The sequence below is a fragment of the Saccostrea echinata genome, unplaced genomic scaffold (genome assembly GCF_033153115.1).
Source record: "Saccostrea echinata isolate AGI-Se365-2 ecotype Australia unplaced genomic scaffold, CSIRO_AGI_Sech_v1 ptg000062l, whole genome shotgun sequence".
In the NCBI taxonomy this organism is placed as follows: domain Eukaryota; kingdom Metazoa; phylum Mollusca; class Bivalvia; order Ostreida; family Ostreidae; genus Saccostrea; species Saccostrea echinata.
The window spans coordinates 2,372,209-2,392,141 of NW_026889811.1; the positions used below are offsets into that span (position 1 = coordinate 2,372,209).

General features: G+C 32.9%; 2 protein-coding genes across 2 annotated transcripts; both read right to left on the bottom strand.

Annotated features, from left to right (window-relative positions):
- Positions 1-641: 641 nt before the first annotated feature.
- On the bottom strand, positions 642-3,741 carry LOC133175288 (putative nuclease HARBI1). The gene is made up of 4 exons (XM_061310383.1): positions 3,532-3,741; positions 1,331-1,661; positions 919-1,242; positions 642-799 (listed from the first exon to the last, which is right to left on the bottom strand). The coding sequence occupies exons 1-4, from the start codon at positions 3,739-3,741 to the stop codon at positions 642-644; spliced, it is 1,023 nt and encodes a 340-aa protein (XP_061166367.1).
- An 11,363-nt stretch (positions 3,742-15,104) lies between these two features.
- On the bottom strand, positions 15,105-17,564 carry LOC133175289 (protein toll-like). Its single transcript, XM_061310384.1, has one exon. The coding sequence runs from the start codon at positions 17,562-17,564 to the stop codon at positions 15,105-15,107; it is 2,460 nt and encodes an 819-aa protein (XP_061166368.1).
- Positions 17,565-19,933: the final 2,369 nt, after the last annotated feature.

The following is a 19,933-nucleotide window of genomic DNA, read 5'->3' on the forward strand; positions in this document are numbered from 1 at the left end:
TCTGCATTTAAAGTGTTTACACTTACCTGTCGACGTATTGTAACCTACATGTGCTAATGTAAAATTTTACATGTAATAAGTTATAACATATTATATTATGTAATATAATAGGATAAAATAGAAATTCATGATTGCACACATTGCTTTGTTAACAAGTTTTAATCTAAGGAATGTCAATAAGCTCAAAAGTTCGATCCTGCATCAATAGTTACTTACTAAACACATACATTATAGGTCAAAAAAGGTGGAGAATATAGGACAACGCAAGAGGGTAAAACCTGAAGACGTGACTCAAATGCAGTACGCAGTGTTGGTGGAACAACAACAGAAATTACGGGAGCAAACGGTTTACTACAGATTGATGAACAAAAAGCTTAGACGGGAGTTGGATATGTCTTCTGAAGATTAACTGTTTCTTTTTCATTTTTTCTCATATTCATGGGTTTTTCTTCTAACCTATATTACTACAAGTATAACTTTATGAATTTGAAAACAACTATTTGTTAAGCGCACCTAAAGTGTTTGTACAATATAGAAATGAATCAAATACAATTTATGAACAAAATACAATAACTATACCAGTGTATACCAATAAACGCCTTAACTGTTTCCATTGGTACACGTAAAATAAATGCAAGTTCTTAAAAATAATGTTGTGTGATATAATTTCTTATGTTTTTCCCATCCTCGGGTCCTTTGTACTGCCCTTGAATATTTCCATCGACGTCCAAGTCTTGATCTTCGTCTGCAAGTGGCTCCCGGAATAAAATAGCAAGATTGTGAAGTACAGCACATGCTCCTGAAATCAAAACGTTTACGTTCACACAACAGGTACCTAAAAACATGCAAATAATTACTTGTGAATACTAAATGAACATGTTCCTAAGCCTATTAACTACATCTGTCTAAGCCTTGTACCTATGACTGTGCAGACCCTCTCCGGTGTCATCCGTATTTCAGTATGGAGGACGTGAAAACGCCTCTTCCACCAACCAAATGCACGCTCAATGGTCACCCTGGTCTTCGAATGGGCCGAGTTAAAGCGTTCCTGTGCTGGTGTCGATGGTCTCAGATACGGGGTCATAAGATAAGGTTTACATGCGTAACCGCTGTCACCAAGAACAACCCCATCCTTAATCGAGTGAAACTTCTCTTCTATAGTTTGTCTTATTCCTGACATACGGAATATATGACTGTCATGTGTACTTCCGGGCCATCTAGCTACGATGTTGGTAAATCTGCCTGAAAAATATGTTCTCGTTTTGAAGTAAAATATATCAGGAGTTGGGATTTCAGAATATCATAGAAAATCTCTCTCTCTCTCTCATACCTGTATAATCACAAATCGCCTGTACATTTACTGAGTGGAAGCCTTTCCTATTAACGTACGCTGGTTCATTTTGAGAGGGGGCTTGGATTCGTACATGGGTGCCATCTATGCACCCTATGACACCCGGGAATCCAGCTAAATTGAAGAATTCGTTTTTGATGATGGTAAGTTCGTCATCGGCAGGCCATCTGATAAACCGGTGAGCCAGGGAAACAAGGGCTCTGGAAACTTTACGGACAACTCTCGAAACAGTTGACTTGTTCACTCCAACAGTATCTCCGACGACTTCAAGAAAACTCCCACTAGCGTAATATCGCAAAGAAATGAGGACCTAAAGATTTGAAATAAAGTGGTATATATGTCTTTATGATAATTTTAGTCAGAAAAAAAGTCAAACAATTTATTTTATGGGCTTTTAAATTACCTAGTAAGATGTTATTCTAATGATTCAAAGAAAGAAAACATGCATTGCTATATCCAAGAAAATTTCGAGAGGGGCCTACCTTAAGGGAAAAAAAATAGGAAAAGTCAGTATTATAGGCAAGTTTTTGTTGTGTTTTTACAGACGTATACATGCATGTCATATTAATTTAAAGTGTATTAGAAACGATATGACTATTATTAATATACATGTATTTCACTTTATGTTTTAATTAGTTAAGATAATTTTGAGTTCCTCCGATTTTTTTCTAATGCCATGAACTATACACCAACTTCCCGTGTTCTGGTCCGAATTCTTTTTCAATCCGACATTTCTAACAGCGGAAGAGATTGTGATATGAATTGAAAGAAATAGTAAAATATTAAATTTTAGATTTAAACTTTTTAAAGTCACTTTTGTCGATAACTAAATAAATAACCCGAATAGTTAATATATTAGTTTCGATTTTTAAAAAAAACTTAATTTAGGTTCAAAGTTCATAATATACAAACCAAATTCAGTTTCTCTCGATTTACCGGCATTAAATCATGAAATAAAAAAAAAAACGAGTTCATAATTATGTTATAACAATCTGATTAAAATTAGATGTTCCAAATCCGCTACCACCTCTAGCGGATTCGGAACATCTAATTTTAATTACGTGTAGATTGATTTTATAGCAGATTTGATTTAAAAATCCTTCCAAAATATTTATTACTTTAATGCAAATTCACCTGATGAAGAAAAAAAAAATTAATTCAGCAAAAATTTAATTAAATGATAATGAAACACGCAGGATTAATGAGGTTGATTTATTTATTCAATTTACGAAAAATGGCGAAGACCTACAATATTAACAATGAAATCTGATAAAATTACTATTGTAGAATTGCATATTTTTATGTAAACTAAATCTTAAACATGTAATTTTTGGCACTATATATATATATAATCATATGTGGATTTCATACAAATGTAGTACAGTGTACATGCATATACATGTATATTAATTCAATTTTTTTTTTTAGTAATTTATGTTCCAGATTTTATAAATGTGGGCCTTCACCATTTTTCATACATTGAATAAATAAATCAACCTCATTAACACGGCATATTTCCATAATGATGGCGAATAAAATCAAGATATTACATAAATTGTCTAATTAATCTTAGAGGAAAGATTTTAAATGATTCAAATACTACAAAACGTGGTCCATCCCGACGACGACTCCTCTAAATGTATCACAAAATGTGTTTTTAAAACAGCCACAGCATTTTTATTTTAAAACGGAATATTTTTACATTCGACTGGCCTTTGATATCCCAGACACAGTCGGTTGGTGTTTTATACATGTACAAGGACATATATAGACACCCCCCCCCCCCCAAAAAATATGATATTAGCATAGAGTTGCGGATCGTCAGTTTCCAAGCACCTGTGACATGCTTACATGGTATGCACAAAGGGGAATAACTCTAATATTTTAGAATCACTCAAGAATTTTGTCGTCACAGTTCACCTGTGTATAATCAAACAAAATTATTCAAATAATATGAGATGTATGTATGTATAATCATGTTCATGTATAATATGTATAATAATTATTAATTATTCTTGTACTATATGGGTAAATATTGTCAGGATCCGCCACCAAGGTGACGCAATATGTGACGTAATCAACTAAAAAAAAAACAAGGGAAAGGGGAGGTTGTGGTGTTTGTTGACTGTTTTCGTATGGACAGTACATGACAAAGTGAGTTTTTTTAATCAGTTATATACCTGTAATTCTGTTGATAATGCCTGCGACCTTCTAGTCCTATGGCCGATTATTGGGTCAAGTAAATCCACGATTTGTTTTATTGATTCCTTTTCAAATCGATACCGCCGCCGAATTTCCTCTTCACTTATGTTTTGTACAGAAAAACGTTCTCTAAAAACCCTATCCGCTCTTCTTCTACCCAACTGACCAAACATTACGTTGGCCGCCATTGTTAATGAGCGTTTAAAGAAGCCCTCTTGGCTTCATTAAAATTAGAGAAGTTAATGAAGCTTTAATGCATCGATTCGTTCATTAAAACATTGATACAACGGAATTTAATGACACATTAAAAATGATCAGTTTAATGAAGCTTTAATTATTCATTAAATATTGATACAACCGGATCCAGACTTTTTGATATCATCGATAGCTGCTTTTTCAATAAAAATGGAACTTGTAATTTTACTTACCTTGTCATCGGTCATTTGCAAAATTATTTTGTTAAAAACATTCTAATTGCACACACAAATACTCTGAAGTTGATATTAAAAAGATGCTTGTGTTTCCTATTGATAATATCTATGTGTTTTTTGGAGACCAGGTCTTTCAACAATCTATTGAAATTTCCATGGTTACCAATTACTCCCCGTTATCAGCAGACCTATTTTTGTATTCATATGAAGCACAATTTGTTCAAAATCGTACATGTATACATGAAAAGAAGAAAACACTTGCTGTGGCCTTCAGCTCGATATTTAGATATATCGACGACGTATTGTCAATTAACAATAGAGATTTCCATTTTTATGTCTATACGATATATCCCGGTGAGCTTGAAATAAAAGATACCACAGAGTCTGACACATCTGTTTCATATTTGGATATTTTACTTGAAAAAGACGTTAATGATAACCTGCCAACCTGTTTATCACCTGCGTATGGGATCTAGATCTCTTAGTTGATTTCACGCTTGTTGATTTTGATTTCCATACAAATTCAAAGATATCTTTATTTTCTGAGGTGTAGGAATGCTAGGTGTAGGAGGAGAAATAAATAAATGATTTAGTTTTGGTAAAGTTAAGGTATTTTAGACAGTGATTCGACCAATTGGTGTTAGTATTCATCGATTCCACTACTGAATCAGAGCTTTTACTTTGGGTAGAATAATATTATAATATGTGTCAGTAATAGTTTCTAAGACTACGGAAAAATTAATACCTTTTAAGGAGAAAGTCGTTGACCCCCAATCTGACTTCCATCTTGGGTTGTGAAAAACGTGGTTTGATTTTTTTTTTTTTTTTTTTTTTTTTTTTTTTTTTTTTTTTTTGAGCTAATCCAAATAATTTTGTTTTAGTACTGTTTATTTTTAACACAAAATATCAAGAGCGGCAAAAAGTGATTTTATTGAACTTTCAAGGGCAAGCGAAGTGTCATCAGCATGTTTGGAAATTTTGTGTTCATTCTCCTAAATAATAATGCCCTTGATGTCTTTGTTTTCTAGATCTTTCGACAAGAATAGCAAGGATTTTAGCGCAGAGGAGAAATGAATAAGGAGCAATGGGATCTCCCAGTCTACAATCTCTCTGAATATGGATTTGTTCAGATAAATGTCCACGTTGTAGAACAGATGTTTTAAAATTTGTATTCAAAATTTTAATTCAATCAATAAATTTCTTCCCAAAACCAAAATATTCAGTACTTTGTAAATAAAAGACCATGATATTTAGTCAAATGCTTTCTCAAAATCAATAATAACTAAAAGACCTGGTATACTTTTTTAATCTGTATATGACGTAAGATCATAAATAAATCTTGTATTTTCACCTATATATCTACCTTTGATAAAACCAGATTGTGTATCTGAAATAAGGGCGTCTAAGGTAGTCTTTATTCTATAACTTAGACATCCAGATATGAGTTTATATAACACATTAAATAAACTTATTGGACGCCAACTCTTTAAATGTTGTCTTTGTTTGTCACTCTTTGTTATACACGAAATAAAAGCAAACCTTTATGAAATTGGCAATTCTTTCTTACAGAAAATACAATTTATTGTTCTTAGAATGTAACATTTTTAATCTTTTCAAAAATGTTTTTTTAATTCGGTAGTTAAACCATCACTTCTAGGTGATTTTCTATTTTTCATATTTTTCAGAAAATATGAACATTCACTTTCAACAATTTCATTTTCTAATTAGCTTGATATTTCTTCATCAAGTTTTTTACTTTCTAAATGATCAATAATATCATTGAGATTCAAATCAATAAGTTCTGAATCTCCATTTGCATATGATTCTTTATCAAAGATTATAACTTGGTTCAAAATTTAAAACTGGTCATAAAAAGTTTTATTTTCATCAATATCAAACCGTTTTATTACTTTGTTTATGTAGTTAGGAGATTCTAAGTTGCAAAAATATTTTGTAGGCTTTTCACCTTCTTTAACCCATCTAGCACGTGATCTTATTAAATGACCTTGCATTTTTCTTTTCTTAAACTTTCAAGACATTACGTGTGTATAAAATGTTTTTTCTTCAAGAATAAATGCATTGCTTTTATTTTGTGACTCCATACTTTCTATTTCTTCTATTAGTGATTTTTCGAGCTTTTCTCTCTTCTTTTTCTTATATGAGGAATATGAAATGGTTATTCCCCGTATTTCCATTAGAAGAACTTCTAGAAATAAACTGTCATCAATACAATAAATACAGTTAAAGTTATGAATACCAAATGGCCATCTCGTGAAATTAAAGTGTTGCGAAAATTTGGTGATCTACAGTATACAAAAACCATAAAAAGAGGGGTTCATTCTTTTCTTGAGTTTATCGGCAAATTCCTCCAGGGGATAATTAGTTTTTTTTGAGACTTTCAGTTCTCGATTGCACTAGTTGATACAGCATCACTAAGTCTACACCCCATAATGCCTCTGATATCATAGTCAGGGCCTGAGGATCCTGATAGGTGCTTGGCCCCGGGATCTATAGGGGTTACTGGGAGACTTGATGGCTTGGCTTTTATCACAGTTTCTAACATTGCTGACTCTGGTAAATCAAGTTTGGACCTTGACTGGCCTGTGTCAGATGAGATCCTAGTTGGCACACCATTGGTTTGATTTTCACTTTCCACCATCCCAGATGAAGTCTCTTCGGTCAGTGTATGGTTAGAACCAATACTTCCAGTGTCCAGTTTGTCCTCTGTCACCTGTTTAACACTGACTGATGTATCAGAGGGTGACCTGTAGTGTTTACTAGATAATGTTGACTTCTTAGCGGAGTTTAAGGAGTGGCTTTATTTATTTCTATCATCTTTGGGTTTCATTATCATTATTTCAAGTTTGATTGTTTTAATATTCATCTTTGGATTTAATAATTTTAATTTTTCTTCAGAATTCTTCAAAATTATTGCTCTTACTTAGAAGGACCCCACGAGAGCTTGGCAAGAGCTTGGTTTTGTTTGTTTGTTGTTTAACGTTCCTCTTTTTTCACTCATATGATATGGAGACGCCACCAATTGCCGGTGGAGAGCTGACCTATACTATACTGAGCAGTGAGGGATCTTTTTCGTGCCAACATCTACTGCGACACCGGACCTCGCTTTATACAGTCCCATCCGAAGGACCAGTCTCCACGACACACAGTGGGATTCGAACTACGACGTAAGGATTAACTCCTTATTCCGCGACTCTAGAGCAGACGCTCTACCACTGCGCCATGCGGGCAGCAAGAGCTTGACAACAGCATCTTATGGCAGGGGTAGGGCGTTTTTTAATTTAATGGAACCAGGAAAGATTCTTAAATATTAATGTAAAAATATAGTTGTTCAAAGCTTTTTTGATAACAAAAATATTCTAATTAACACTTTTGATAATAAAAAAAAATGAAACCAAGACTTAATATTTTCAAGGTAGGTAGTTTTTTTTTAATTTCTTACAAAGTGATAATTTTCATATTCCTCATTAAACCAAAAACTTTTTTTTTAAAAATATTGGTGTTTTCGATACAATGTATATATGGGACATTTAGAAAGATTTAATATTTATTGTTGTTAGAACTTTCAATCAAAAAGTGTCTTAAGGAAATAATAAACCTTAACATTAATAAGCAGCCCATGGGCCACTACGCTCACCTGAGTCACTTTGGCCCTACTGTTTTTCATCAGATTTTTCCCCTTGTAATGCTTTGATTCCCTGTTGTGGCCCCACCCTACACCGGAGGCCATGATTTGAACAGTTTTTCTGGCCCAGTGGTTCTTAAGAAGTAATTTTTAAAGATTTTTCCTACATATTTCAATGTTAAAATTTTATTCCCTATTGTGACCCCAGCCTTACCCCGGGGCCATGATTTGAACAATTTAAAATCTTCACTACCTCGAGAACCTTCCACATAACTTTCAGGTTTCTAGCCCAGCCAGTGGTTCTTGAAAAGAAGAGTTTTAAATATTTTCATATATGTTTCAATGTAAAACTTTGATTCTCTATTGTGGTCCCACCCTAACCCCAGGGGCCATGATTTGAAAAATTTAGAATTTACACTACCTCTGTAGGCTTTCACATACGTTTCAGCTTTACTGGCCTAGTGGTTCTTGAAAAGAAGATTTTTTAATGACCCTTCCCTATTTTTGTCTTTTCTCCTCATCTCCTCTTGGAAGAGGGCATGGTCCTTAATTTTTCCATTCTCCCAAGGATGCTTATACCAACTTTGATTAGATTTGGCCCAGTGGTTCTTGAGTTTAAAATGTGAAAGGCTTACAGACGGACAATTTATGTGACTTTTAAAAAAAATTGTGACTTCATAAACTGTTCTAACAAATCAATGGTAATGTGACAATTGTCCGTAAGTATGTGACATTATATTGATTATGTAATGTCACATACTGTAAACTTATGGTAAAAATCACATAAATGTCTTCAACACTTAGGTCACTTAAGCTTAGGGGTAAATGCTTAGGGGTATTCTGAAAGTTGGGTAACTTTCACATAACTGACCCACAAAATGCAGGTCATTGTACTAACAATTTATGTGACTTTAAAACAAAAATATGTGACTTCATTGCATGGTCAATCGAATAAGTGCTTAAGGGTATTTGACATTGTATTGTATTATGTTATGTCACATAAGCTTATGGGCAAATGTCACATAAATATCTTGAAACATTTTACTTTCACATATAGGTCATGTACCTTAATGTCACTATTTATTGTTATGTCACATAAGCCTGGTGGTAAATGCTACATAAATATCATAAAACTTGAACTTAAGTAACCGTAGCAGAACATAGCCACCCCCCGCCCCCAACAATTAATACCTCACTTATTCTTTTTTATGGAATATGAAGGTAAGCTCTGTTAAACATGATATTGTATAAATGGCATTGTAGAGTCCAAATACATTAATTATTAAAAGTAAAATATGACACGTAATTTGCAGACGAGGTTCAGACAAAAATCTGCTCAAAAGGATTAAACCTCCTTAAGCATTCCAATTTGAAAATTTTGTGTAAGAAGAATCTTATGTAGCTATTTTAAAGAATAATAAATGAAATCCACTCATATTAGCATTAACAATATGAAAATTTTTGTACAAGAATGCTATGTAGATATAATGATATATTTTTTATTATAGTAATAAAGTAAAACCCATCCATAGGAGCTAGTCCCAGTATGTTAAAAATTATTTTAAAACATATTTCACTGTTCATATAATGTACACTGCATGCGTATTTTATTTAGCATGTAAAATATTTGGCGGAAATTGATTTTTGATAAAGTTAGTAAATATTTGATTTAGCGCGTGTCTGAATGAGCTAGATATAAACAATATTCAGTGTACTTAATTGATTTTCAGAATGTTGCTTTCCACCATAAAATTTAACTTTTATATATATATATATAAAAAAAAATCTAAAAAAAAAAAAAAGCATTTGTTGTTTTTGTAGTTGATTTCAAATACATAAGACATGTTTTTTGTTTTTTGTTTGTTGGCCCCAGCCTTATCCCGGGGATATGAAGAGAGTTATATGAACATGAAATCTTTTATCCCTTTTGTACAAATTTACGATTATAATAAAAATGTTAAATCGTCCTTGAGAGAGCATGTTAAATTTTTTATGTGTGTAAGGTTTTCATAGGTAAAATAATTGCTCAGATCATGATAGAAAATTGATTGAAGAGATGATAAAGGTTTTATTTTTCAAATTTTTAAGTTTTAATTCGCATTCATAACATGCATTCACTTGTAAATACACACAACCACTGGCAACAGACCCTGTTAGAGAGTTAACCTATAGCAAAAAGACATGGAACATTTTCTTTTATTATTTTGGCACAATGCCATTCTGATATTCATACATTGAAGTGTACCTCAATCATTTTGTTTGTGGTCCATTCAGCCACAAAACTTATTAATATGGCTTATGAATGCACTTAAAGAGGTGGAGAAAAATTGATCAATCACAGACCAAACTTTAAATTTCATATCAAAGCTTCCTAGTGAAACCTGGATTGGTTGAATGCCGTGTGACGTTTTACATACAAATAATTAGGTCATTGCTTTCTTAATAATTAGGTCATTGCTTGCTTAATAATTTGTATACTGATTACTCCATCTATCTGATCAAGACAAAGGGCTCAAAGCTGGTTTGACAAGTCGACAGTAAAAGCTTACAAGCCACCAGATACCACCTGTTTCCATGTCTTCCCAGACGTCCTTGTATTCTCTGTTCTCAATTTTCTCTTATTTCATTGGCTTTGGGCTTAATTTTTTACATTATATGTGAAATATTCATTTACATGCTATCATCATAAAATAATCAATTGTTAATGTGTGATAGAATCATTATATGTAATTCTAATGCACGTATGTGTATTAAAGATATAGTCATATTTGGTATTCAAGCTCTATTTCAACAAGATATTATAATAAACACTGTAAAGAATTCATAAAAGTAAAAAAAAAAAGCAATATAAACTGAAAGATGAAGATATGTTGACCTAAGGCAAGAGAAAAAGGATGATCAGGGATTAACAAAATAACTAGTCTAGTACTCCGTAACAAATCTTAAATCTTAATTACTTAGCTGCCCCCACATGTCTCGATCGCAATGTGAATTAAATAAAACAATAGTGATTGAGCACTATTAGTATACACATCTTATTCCTTTTGATTCTCTTGGTCTTTGAAGAACATTTAATGTACAAAGATAATGTATTTTGTTTCATTTTTATTTATCTATTATTCACAAGTCTACCTGATCCTTAAAAACTATGAAATTGCTTTTTATATGATATATCAAAGTCATATATGGCGTATTTTTGATAAGTTCAGACTAACTAAAATTAAAAAGACCTTTCTATTTGTTCTTTTACTTTATATAAAGATAGGACTTTCCCGTAAATTACACAATTTAAATCAATCTCTTTTCATAGATATTAGAAATTTAAAACAATAACCGATTTATTTACCGTCTCCGCATTTAAATATCAGACACAGTTTAAAGTCAATTAACTATAGAAACATGGGATTATTCAAGTTCAAAATCGGTGAAAATTTTAATTTGAACGTAAATAACTAATAACAAGTTCATCTTCACTCAATATCGTATATTTGTTTTTTTAGCTCTGATACGCCATATATAGCTATAAGAAAATCTTTGTATAAATCTCTCAACTGACCTTTCAATCATATTATTTACAGTGATTAATTATCACAGGTTAACAGCAATAGAAAATAACTTTTCTCAGTGGAATCACATTAATAGAGTCCTGCCAAGTACCAGAACACTTGACCGAGTGGTCCAAAATTTCATAAAGTGGATACCCTCTGCGTCCTTGATGCTCAGGAGCAGAGCAGAAGATTTAAAAGAAATAATGCATTTTCTCTATACATTCAACACAGTCCAGCCATAGCACCAGAATCCTTGACCAAGGGATCAAGAAATTCATTTTGGAAGAAGCACACTTGCTCCTCACAACATTGCGCTTATTTTAAGAATTACAAAGATTTTCAAAACATTGATGTATTTTCAAAATATAATCAAGAAAGCTTCGCCCTGACAACAGAACCCCTGACCCTGGGGCCATGATATCAAATTTTTGAAGAAGCACCCTTGATCATCGTTAATATGCATTTAGTTTATTTGTTTCATTAATATCCAGGAGCTCTAGCCTTCACCATTTTAACTGCTTGACTTCCAGATATAAAGAAGATTTTTAAAGATTGAATTAATTTTTATGGTTTTAGCCCTAACCCTCAGGCCCTAGGGGGACAGTGATCATGAAATACACAATTTTTGTTTCCATTAACTCAGATATGCTGTATGTCAAAAATTGTTGAAATCGGTTAAGGAGTTAAGGAAACTGAAAATGTTAACGGACGACACAGATCGTACTAAGCACGACGACAGACAAAAAAAGATAGCAATAGGTTACCTGAATGACTCAGGTGACCTTCAAAAATAATTGTATTGCCAGGAAAAAAAAATCCCCCTTTCTGTCGATACTCTCATATTGGATCTTAATTTAGGTAGTCCCAGCTTTGCATGAGGTTGGTTCGTATCCTGTGAAGATGAAACAATAATCCAAAAATAAACAAAAATTTATCCACAGAAAGTGTTGGCTCTGAAAAAATCCTCCTGAATCATTTGAGCAAAATAAAACGGTTATTATTGCTTCTGTTTGTGGAAATTAAGAATAAAATTCTATATATCTATTTTTGCAATAAAAAAGCAAGGGCAATTTTCAGGTAATTTGTGAAACAGTATGTCAATAAAACCATGGATCGATGTTTGAAAAGATCACTTGGTAGCACTTTGCCAATTATTACAATCTGTTTGCTTAACCTTAATGTTCTTGGATTATAGACATGCATAACAATCGCTTCATGACATATGCAATGTTTTTTGAACTTTATTGTCTTTTTCCCTGGAGTTGAAGAGTTCCAATACTTAAAGGAACAGTGTGATACATTTAAATGTACACTTCTTCTAAAACAAGTTTGGATGAACAAAATATTTAGAATATACGTCTAGTAATTTTTGTATATTTTTCTTTGAATTATACAAGAATTTTCATCAATTGATATCTTTTCAAAACCCGTGGTAATGCATGCTGATTTTTTTTCTACGAATATCTGATGGCACTATAATCTTAAATTAAGAATATCTTGAATAATTATCAGTAGGTAAGGTACGCTGCGTATGTCCTTAATATGGGGAATAGAAAAAACAATACAACATCTTCTAAAAATGAATCTACTTGGTCTTTTCATATACAACCTCCTCAGCTGGTCATAGTTTATTGTGTAAATTATGCAATTTTTGTACTGTGAAAGCTTTTTTGTGTGTTGATGATCAAAGAAGATATTTAAAAGTAGGTAAATCGTAATTTAAAAAATAAATGACATTAGGATAAGTAAGTATATGGAAGATTAAAGAAATAAAATTTGGCATGATATCGAACTAAAGATATGAAAAATACGAAAATCGATCGACGTCAGACAGATTGCACAATGGACAATTTTAACGTTCATTCAGTGTTTTGTAGATATAGATTATAATCATACAGTGTTCAGTGTATAAAGTGCAGGCATTCTCTTTGGTTCTTGCTTTTTTTATATTTGAACATTTTGGCTGTTGTTCAGGTCTGTACAATAATATATCAAGGTTTCAGAACAAGTAGATATCTGATAAGTCCTAGTCTAGAAATGCCTCTACATAATTTACAAACTTTTATTGACAGTGGTATAAATTTGTATTCTTCCCTAAAATTTTCCTTGTACGGATTTAAGTCGTAAGCACATGTTAATTATAACCCTCCTAGTAAAGGGTAGTTGGCAGAGAAACGGTGTAGACCAAAGCTTTGCTACTTCGTTCGTCCTTAAGAGAATAAGGTGAAAATAACGAACAGTGATTTTGAGGTAGCATATATATTCTATTCCTGAAAGCTATTAAAGGGTGTTACTAAAAATAACATTTGACATTAGAAATTGTTAAGGGTCAGATTACCATATACAAGTGACATAAAATTGTATCATGTTTGTGATAAGAACATGTATTTTTAAAATGAGAAGGTGAGCAAACAAAGCACATAGATCAGGTTCTAGGAGGAGTAAGCATCCGCTACACACCAGCCAGTGAGCCCTGTTTATTGATCAGGTATTCCATAGTCAAATTTAGGTGGAATCAGGTTCTAGGAGGAGTAAGCATCCCCTACACACCAGCCAGTGAGCCCTGTGTATTGATCAGGTATTCCATAGTCAAATTTAGGTGGGATCTGATGTCTAGGAGGAGTAAGCATCCCCTAGACCTCCCGTGAGCCCTGTGTATTGATCAGGTATTCCGTAGTCAAATTTAGGTGGGATCAGGTGTCTAGGAGGAGTAAGCATCCCCTACACACCCGTCGTGAGCCCTGTGTATTGCTAAGGAGAATGAAGTTACTGAACAAGTTTGTCTAAATTAGGGTAAAAAACATTGGTCTTACAGTTGGTATGAAACATTTCAGTCAAAATACGATCCAAAGATAGGTTGTATTCTCAAGCAAGGTCATTATATCGACCAAAGAATTTGCAAAATATCCTGACTTTAAACGAAATTGCTGAAAGCTTTATAACCCTTATTTGTCAGTAACCTGCCTAGGGGATCATTCTCAGAACATGCTTTTGAATCAATACAATGAAATTGTGCATCCTATTATGTAATATATACCTTTTCATATTACAATGACTGAATAAATAAGTAAAGAGACATTATTTTACTGTCTTGGAGGTCTGTAGGATAGCTTTCAACTTGACTGATTACGTGTCCTTAACATGTTTAAGTTAACTGAAAAAAGTTGCTGTCATTAACAAAGATAATAGCACGAGGTGTTTTCTTTTGATATATAACAAAATACTGTATTCATATCAGAAAACAAAGAAAGTTTAAAGACAGGTTCCTCTTTTAATAACCAAAAGAGAAAACACAATAACATGCTAAATAAATAATTTAAAAAAATAAATACATTATGCTTTTTGTAACTCCATTTCTCTAGTCAATTATTCATATGACTTCGTGTTATCATTATCCAAGTATAAAAAATGTTGCTCACACATCATAGATACCTATATATATGTGTGTGTGTGTGTGTGTGTATGTGTGTGTGTGTGTGTGTGTAAATTTGCATTAGTATTCCTTAATTCTAATAATATCGTCTTGTAGTTATTTTACCCTTGATAAATACAAGTCTGCTTAAAGTCATATATGGCGTATTTTTTATAAGTTCAGACTAACTTAAATTAAAAAAGATCTTTCTATTTGTTTTATTAGTTTATATAAACATAGGACTTCCATGTAAATTACACAATTTAAATCAATCACGTTTAAAAGATATTAGAAATTTAAAACAATAACCGATTTATTTACCGACTTCCCAATTTAATTAACAGACCCAGTTTAAACTCAATTTAACTATGGAAACATGAGATTATTCAAGTTCAAAATCAGTGAAAATTTTAATTTGAACGTAAATAACATATATCATGTTTATCTACACTCAGTCTCCTATTTTTTATGTTTTAGCTCAGATACGCCATATATAGCTTTAAAAAAAATACAACTCTTAAACTATATCAATATGTACAAGTTCCGATGTCTTATAGCCAGTCATTGAATAAAATCCTAAGCGTTCAAAGTTATTTTCCGAGTGTATATGTACTCCCCCAGGGATTCCATTATCTTCCTCAGAATGGTCTTTATTTCTAAGCTGCTCCTGGTCTTCAGAGACTACATACGGATTCTTTACATTGCTGTATTTAGCATTTGTATCTGGGACGTCTGAATAAAAGTGTTGGTTATAAAATTTTGCGCAAAATTTTGGTTTGGAGGACATTAAGCCTAACTGTTTTCGATAATAATTCTTATTTGGTACCCCTAGGCGTTCTTCAACTTCTTCTAGTAGTTTATGCTTTCTGTTGGAAAAGTCAATAGCCAGGCCCAGGCGTAAATAAGCCTTGAATGGACCAGTCGGAAAAATGCTTGACCTAAGATGGTCGTAGTTTATTATTATTTTGTTCCTTACATTACTTTCTTCCTTGAAGCAATTCCAAGCATGTTTCCATTCGATTCGAGTCCAGATCGTATCGTTATCGTCATTAATGTAATCTGAAGACAGGATGACAATGAAATTTCGGGAATCTTTTACGTTATCGATGATGCTCTCTTCTTTCACTGATCCAATAGCTTCGTCCAGCGGCCGGAAATATACGTTATAAGATTTAGAATTTAAGAAGGGAAGCAAAATACTTTGTATCCACATTAGAAGTTGGCCATTATTTTCACGAACAGATATGTATATGTCGTACTTATATTGTCCACTGTGTTTTCTAGCTTGTCGTAAGCGTTTCCGAAGAAGGAAAATTTCATAACGAAAGTAATAAAATATGGCTAGGATTCCGCTCAGAAGGAGAAGTAGTATTGCTATTCCAATTGATAAACTTTTAAAATCAAAGTGTTCTTCACAGTTTGTGAAATCAAACTCCGAATCTGGAATGCTATAGGACGGGGCAACACAGTATATGTCTGTCAATTCTGCAGAATTGTTATGACATCCTCCACCCAACCAATCATCCATCCAGTCATTGCTACAGTCGCAGGTCATGTTTAACTTACCTATATTCAGATCACAGGGGTCCCTGGTTTTAAAACGAGAAGGTATTTTTTGTAATTTATTTCCATTGAGGTTTAGTTTAATTTCATTTAATACAAGCGTGTTTGCAACAGACTCGGGGATGTTTTGTACATTATTTTCTGATATATCCAAGTAAGAGACGCGCTCCAGATAAGACATATTTTTAATCTGTGATATTTGATTTCCTTTAAGAATTAATGTTATGTTTTGATCATGCGGAATCTTTTTTGGTAGTTGTGTCATGTTTTTATTGGTACAGTTGACAACAGTTCGATCTTGGCTAGGTTGCTGGTAGCAATGACACCCCGTTGGACAGTTTTCTGTTACATTGGTTATAAATCTATCAAGCTGTCCTTCTTTTGTAAGCCAGGCGATCGATTGGTTTGCAAGCTCGGGAGGTTGGAAACATTTCACATCGAAATAATTTCTCCACATTTTCTCAATGATTTCTTTTGATAATTTAAGAAAAGGCACCAATGTAGCGTCACATGTTAATTTACATCCTCTTAAATCAAAACCAAAGTTGAATACTTTTCCTAGCTGTGTTAAATCTGAAACACCAAGCTTGGTGAAATTCAGGAACTTGGTAAACATGTTTCTTTGCAAATTGACAAATCCTCCGTCACCAAAAGTAGTCTCCAAATTCACCTGAATGGAAAGTTCATTTGTGATTTCTTCAATTTGATTGTCATTATAATTTATTTGACAAAAAGGTTGTTTAATTGCAAAGTTTGTAACGTCAAGACTTTTAAGTTTGTTGTGACTCACATCAACGAGATACAATCCAAGAGTAGAACCAGATAATGTGTATGGTTCGATCCTTTTTACTTCATTAAGTGAGAGATCCAATACACGTAGATTAGTCATTCCATGAAAAGTTTCATTGTGGATTGTTTTTAATTTGTTTCCTTTAAGTATTAAGGTATCCAAGTAAGTCAGGCAGTTTATGCCTCTGATATCCGTCAATTCGTTGTCAGAAAAATCAACCTTGACCAAGTGGTGAAAAGAACAAATATTTTCAGGAAGGGAGGTAAGGAATTCATTTTTGTGAGTGAGGCTTTGTGGTTTCGCCCCTCGGCTATCCTCCGAGGATACAACCCAACCTCGTCCAACACGGCTGCTGTATTCCAAATAAACATATTCTAGTTCATTATTAATTTCCCAAAGAGGTACTGCTTTACACCGACACATCCTGTTCATCTCTTCTTCTTCCAAGAGGATATTCGTTAAATCACAAAAGTCATGCTTACAAGATGTTGGACAAAATAGATCGGTACGACTATTTTCAGGATCTTGCCATTTAAAGAAACCGACTGGAGCACTTCCATTTGACACAACTGGTGTCGTTAAAATCCAAATCACCGATAACGTTATTTCTCTGCTTTTGATCATTTTCTATGTTCAATTTTCATAGAGATAAACATGCTAGGCTGTTTGCATACTCTTATATAGATTTCAGCGTTTAATTTTTCTACCTGTATTTGAGACAAGTAATTAATTTCTTCTTGACATTCGTGTTCCAAGATCCCTTATATCAGGTTTAAAAAATCCCCCTTCACTCTGATGTATTATGTTTGGTCTATTTATAGCATCTTGAACTACGTTCTATATCTGGGAATATAAATTTGTCTCCTTTTGGGGTTATTTGTAAAGCAAACACGGCATTATCCAATCACTAAACAATTTAGGAAACTCTTCACTGAGAATAGGTGGACAGCAACAGTTTAGCAACATGAATTATCAAGAAAAAGATACTTTGAATATATATCTAGTAAGAAAACTTTTAAATATGAAAGCAATGCAATCACATGTATAAATATAAAGTTTTGGGGGATTTTTTACATCAGATTGGAATGTCACAGAATTATTTGCTTTGCTGAATACTCTTTATTTCAATACGTTTATTTTATATGTAAGGAGATAAAGGAAAGTTCTGTATACTGATCTTTTGCAGCATGTACTACAATAAAGTATACTTTTGCTTTTTCTTGCCAAAAGTTCTGAAAATCATTTGTATTTTAGAGGGGAAGAAATAAATACTAAGCGGCTCGTGGGCCACAAATCTCACCTGAGTCACCTTAACCCTGTCCTTCTTCTTCATCAGAAGATTTGCATGTATCCATCTTGTACTTCATCAGAAGACTAATCTTTTTATTATAAAAACTTTAAACTACTCACTGGTTTTCATTTCAATCAAATTACTGTAGTAAGAAAAGATTGGACCTTAATTTGATAAAGACGGGTGGAGGTCTCATTCACTGACCATACAAACACAGAGTGACCTCAAATGTCCTACTTTCTACTTCCTTGTCTAGAAAATTAGAAAAAAGGTTATCTTAAGTTTATACAGTTTATCAGAACCAAGCTGAATCAATCCCACATGCACTTTTATCAAGAGGATTAATTTTTGCTTCTCTCTAAGTATACCAAATAAGCAAGGTGAACAAAGGGAAACTTTTCAGAACATATTACGTACACGATTGTATAAAACAAGGTTTCTAATGAGCTTATATTTTTAGATTTCTTAATAATAGTTAATTATAGATTAATATCCCGTACGGAGAATCTTTGAACAAGAGACCATATGCCTTCTCTTTTTCAAATGGAAAACCTTGAAATATTCATCTCCTGCGCTAGGTTTTAAGATTTGAGAGCCATTATCGATACTAATTTGTTCGTTATGTCAGACAGTGTTAGGAAGTATGCTAAAATCATGAGAAATTTTTTTGCATTTTATCCTAGATATTACTTGAGTAGGTATAATGTAGATTTAAATGATAATCATTAATTTATTTAGTGTATCAAATCAGGGTCAATTCCAGATATCCATTCCCCCCAAGATAAAGGACTAATGTTGACGCTTTCCGTGTGTTAATTTCAAATACAGTACTCTTATATATATATATATATATATATATATATATATATATATTCACGTGGTATATGTTTCTTAACTTTTTTCGAAACTCCTTGATAAGATTAGAGAAGTCCCGATTAGAAACCTTCCTAGAGCCTTCTCATTGGTCAGATTCTCGTTGACATGTTTCCACATTGTCAGTGTCAGCCAAACCTTTTATCAACATATTTTGACCTTTTTACAACTTTACCAATCATGGCAATATAGAATTAGTAATTTAAAAATTAAGAAAATTACAATTTGGAACTATTTGTGCCATTTTGTGGTAAGTTTTAAAGGGATTCATGTTCAAATAATCCTCATAATTCTCCCACGTGGACAATGCATAAACTTCATAACAGTCATCTTACTTTACTTAGTTCAAAGGTAAACATCTATTCATTCCTTTGAAATATTTGTTCAGTTATGTTAGACATGCATACCTTTTGTAAAGTTAATTTGATTTGTAAACACACACACACAAACAAAACCACAATATTTGAGATATGTTGAAGATACATGTTCAACCAGTGACATTTTAATACTTCAAGAGATGTGTCAGTACTTGACCAACTTTGATTTAGGATATTATATTCCCCTGAACTTCAAAGGTATCTCTTGACACCGAATCACTTAGATTGTAAGGTTTATACTGCTTCCCTCCTAAGGTAATAGTGACGTATCGAGATTCCCTCATTACGTTTTTGATTTATTGTCACTTACGGTAGAATTCTGCTAGGCCCTACACGTAGGTGAGTCTATGCATTTTTTTTTCAAACCCTAACCCGATCCTCCCAAATCTCACCCCCACCCCACCCCTTGAACCTGGAAGCCTTGTTTTTCATTTTACCTCCTTATTTTAAAT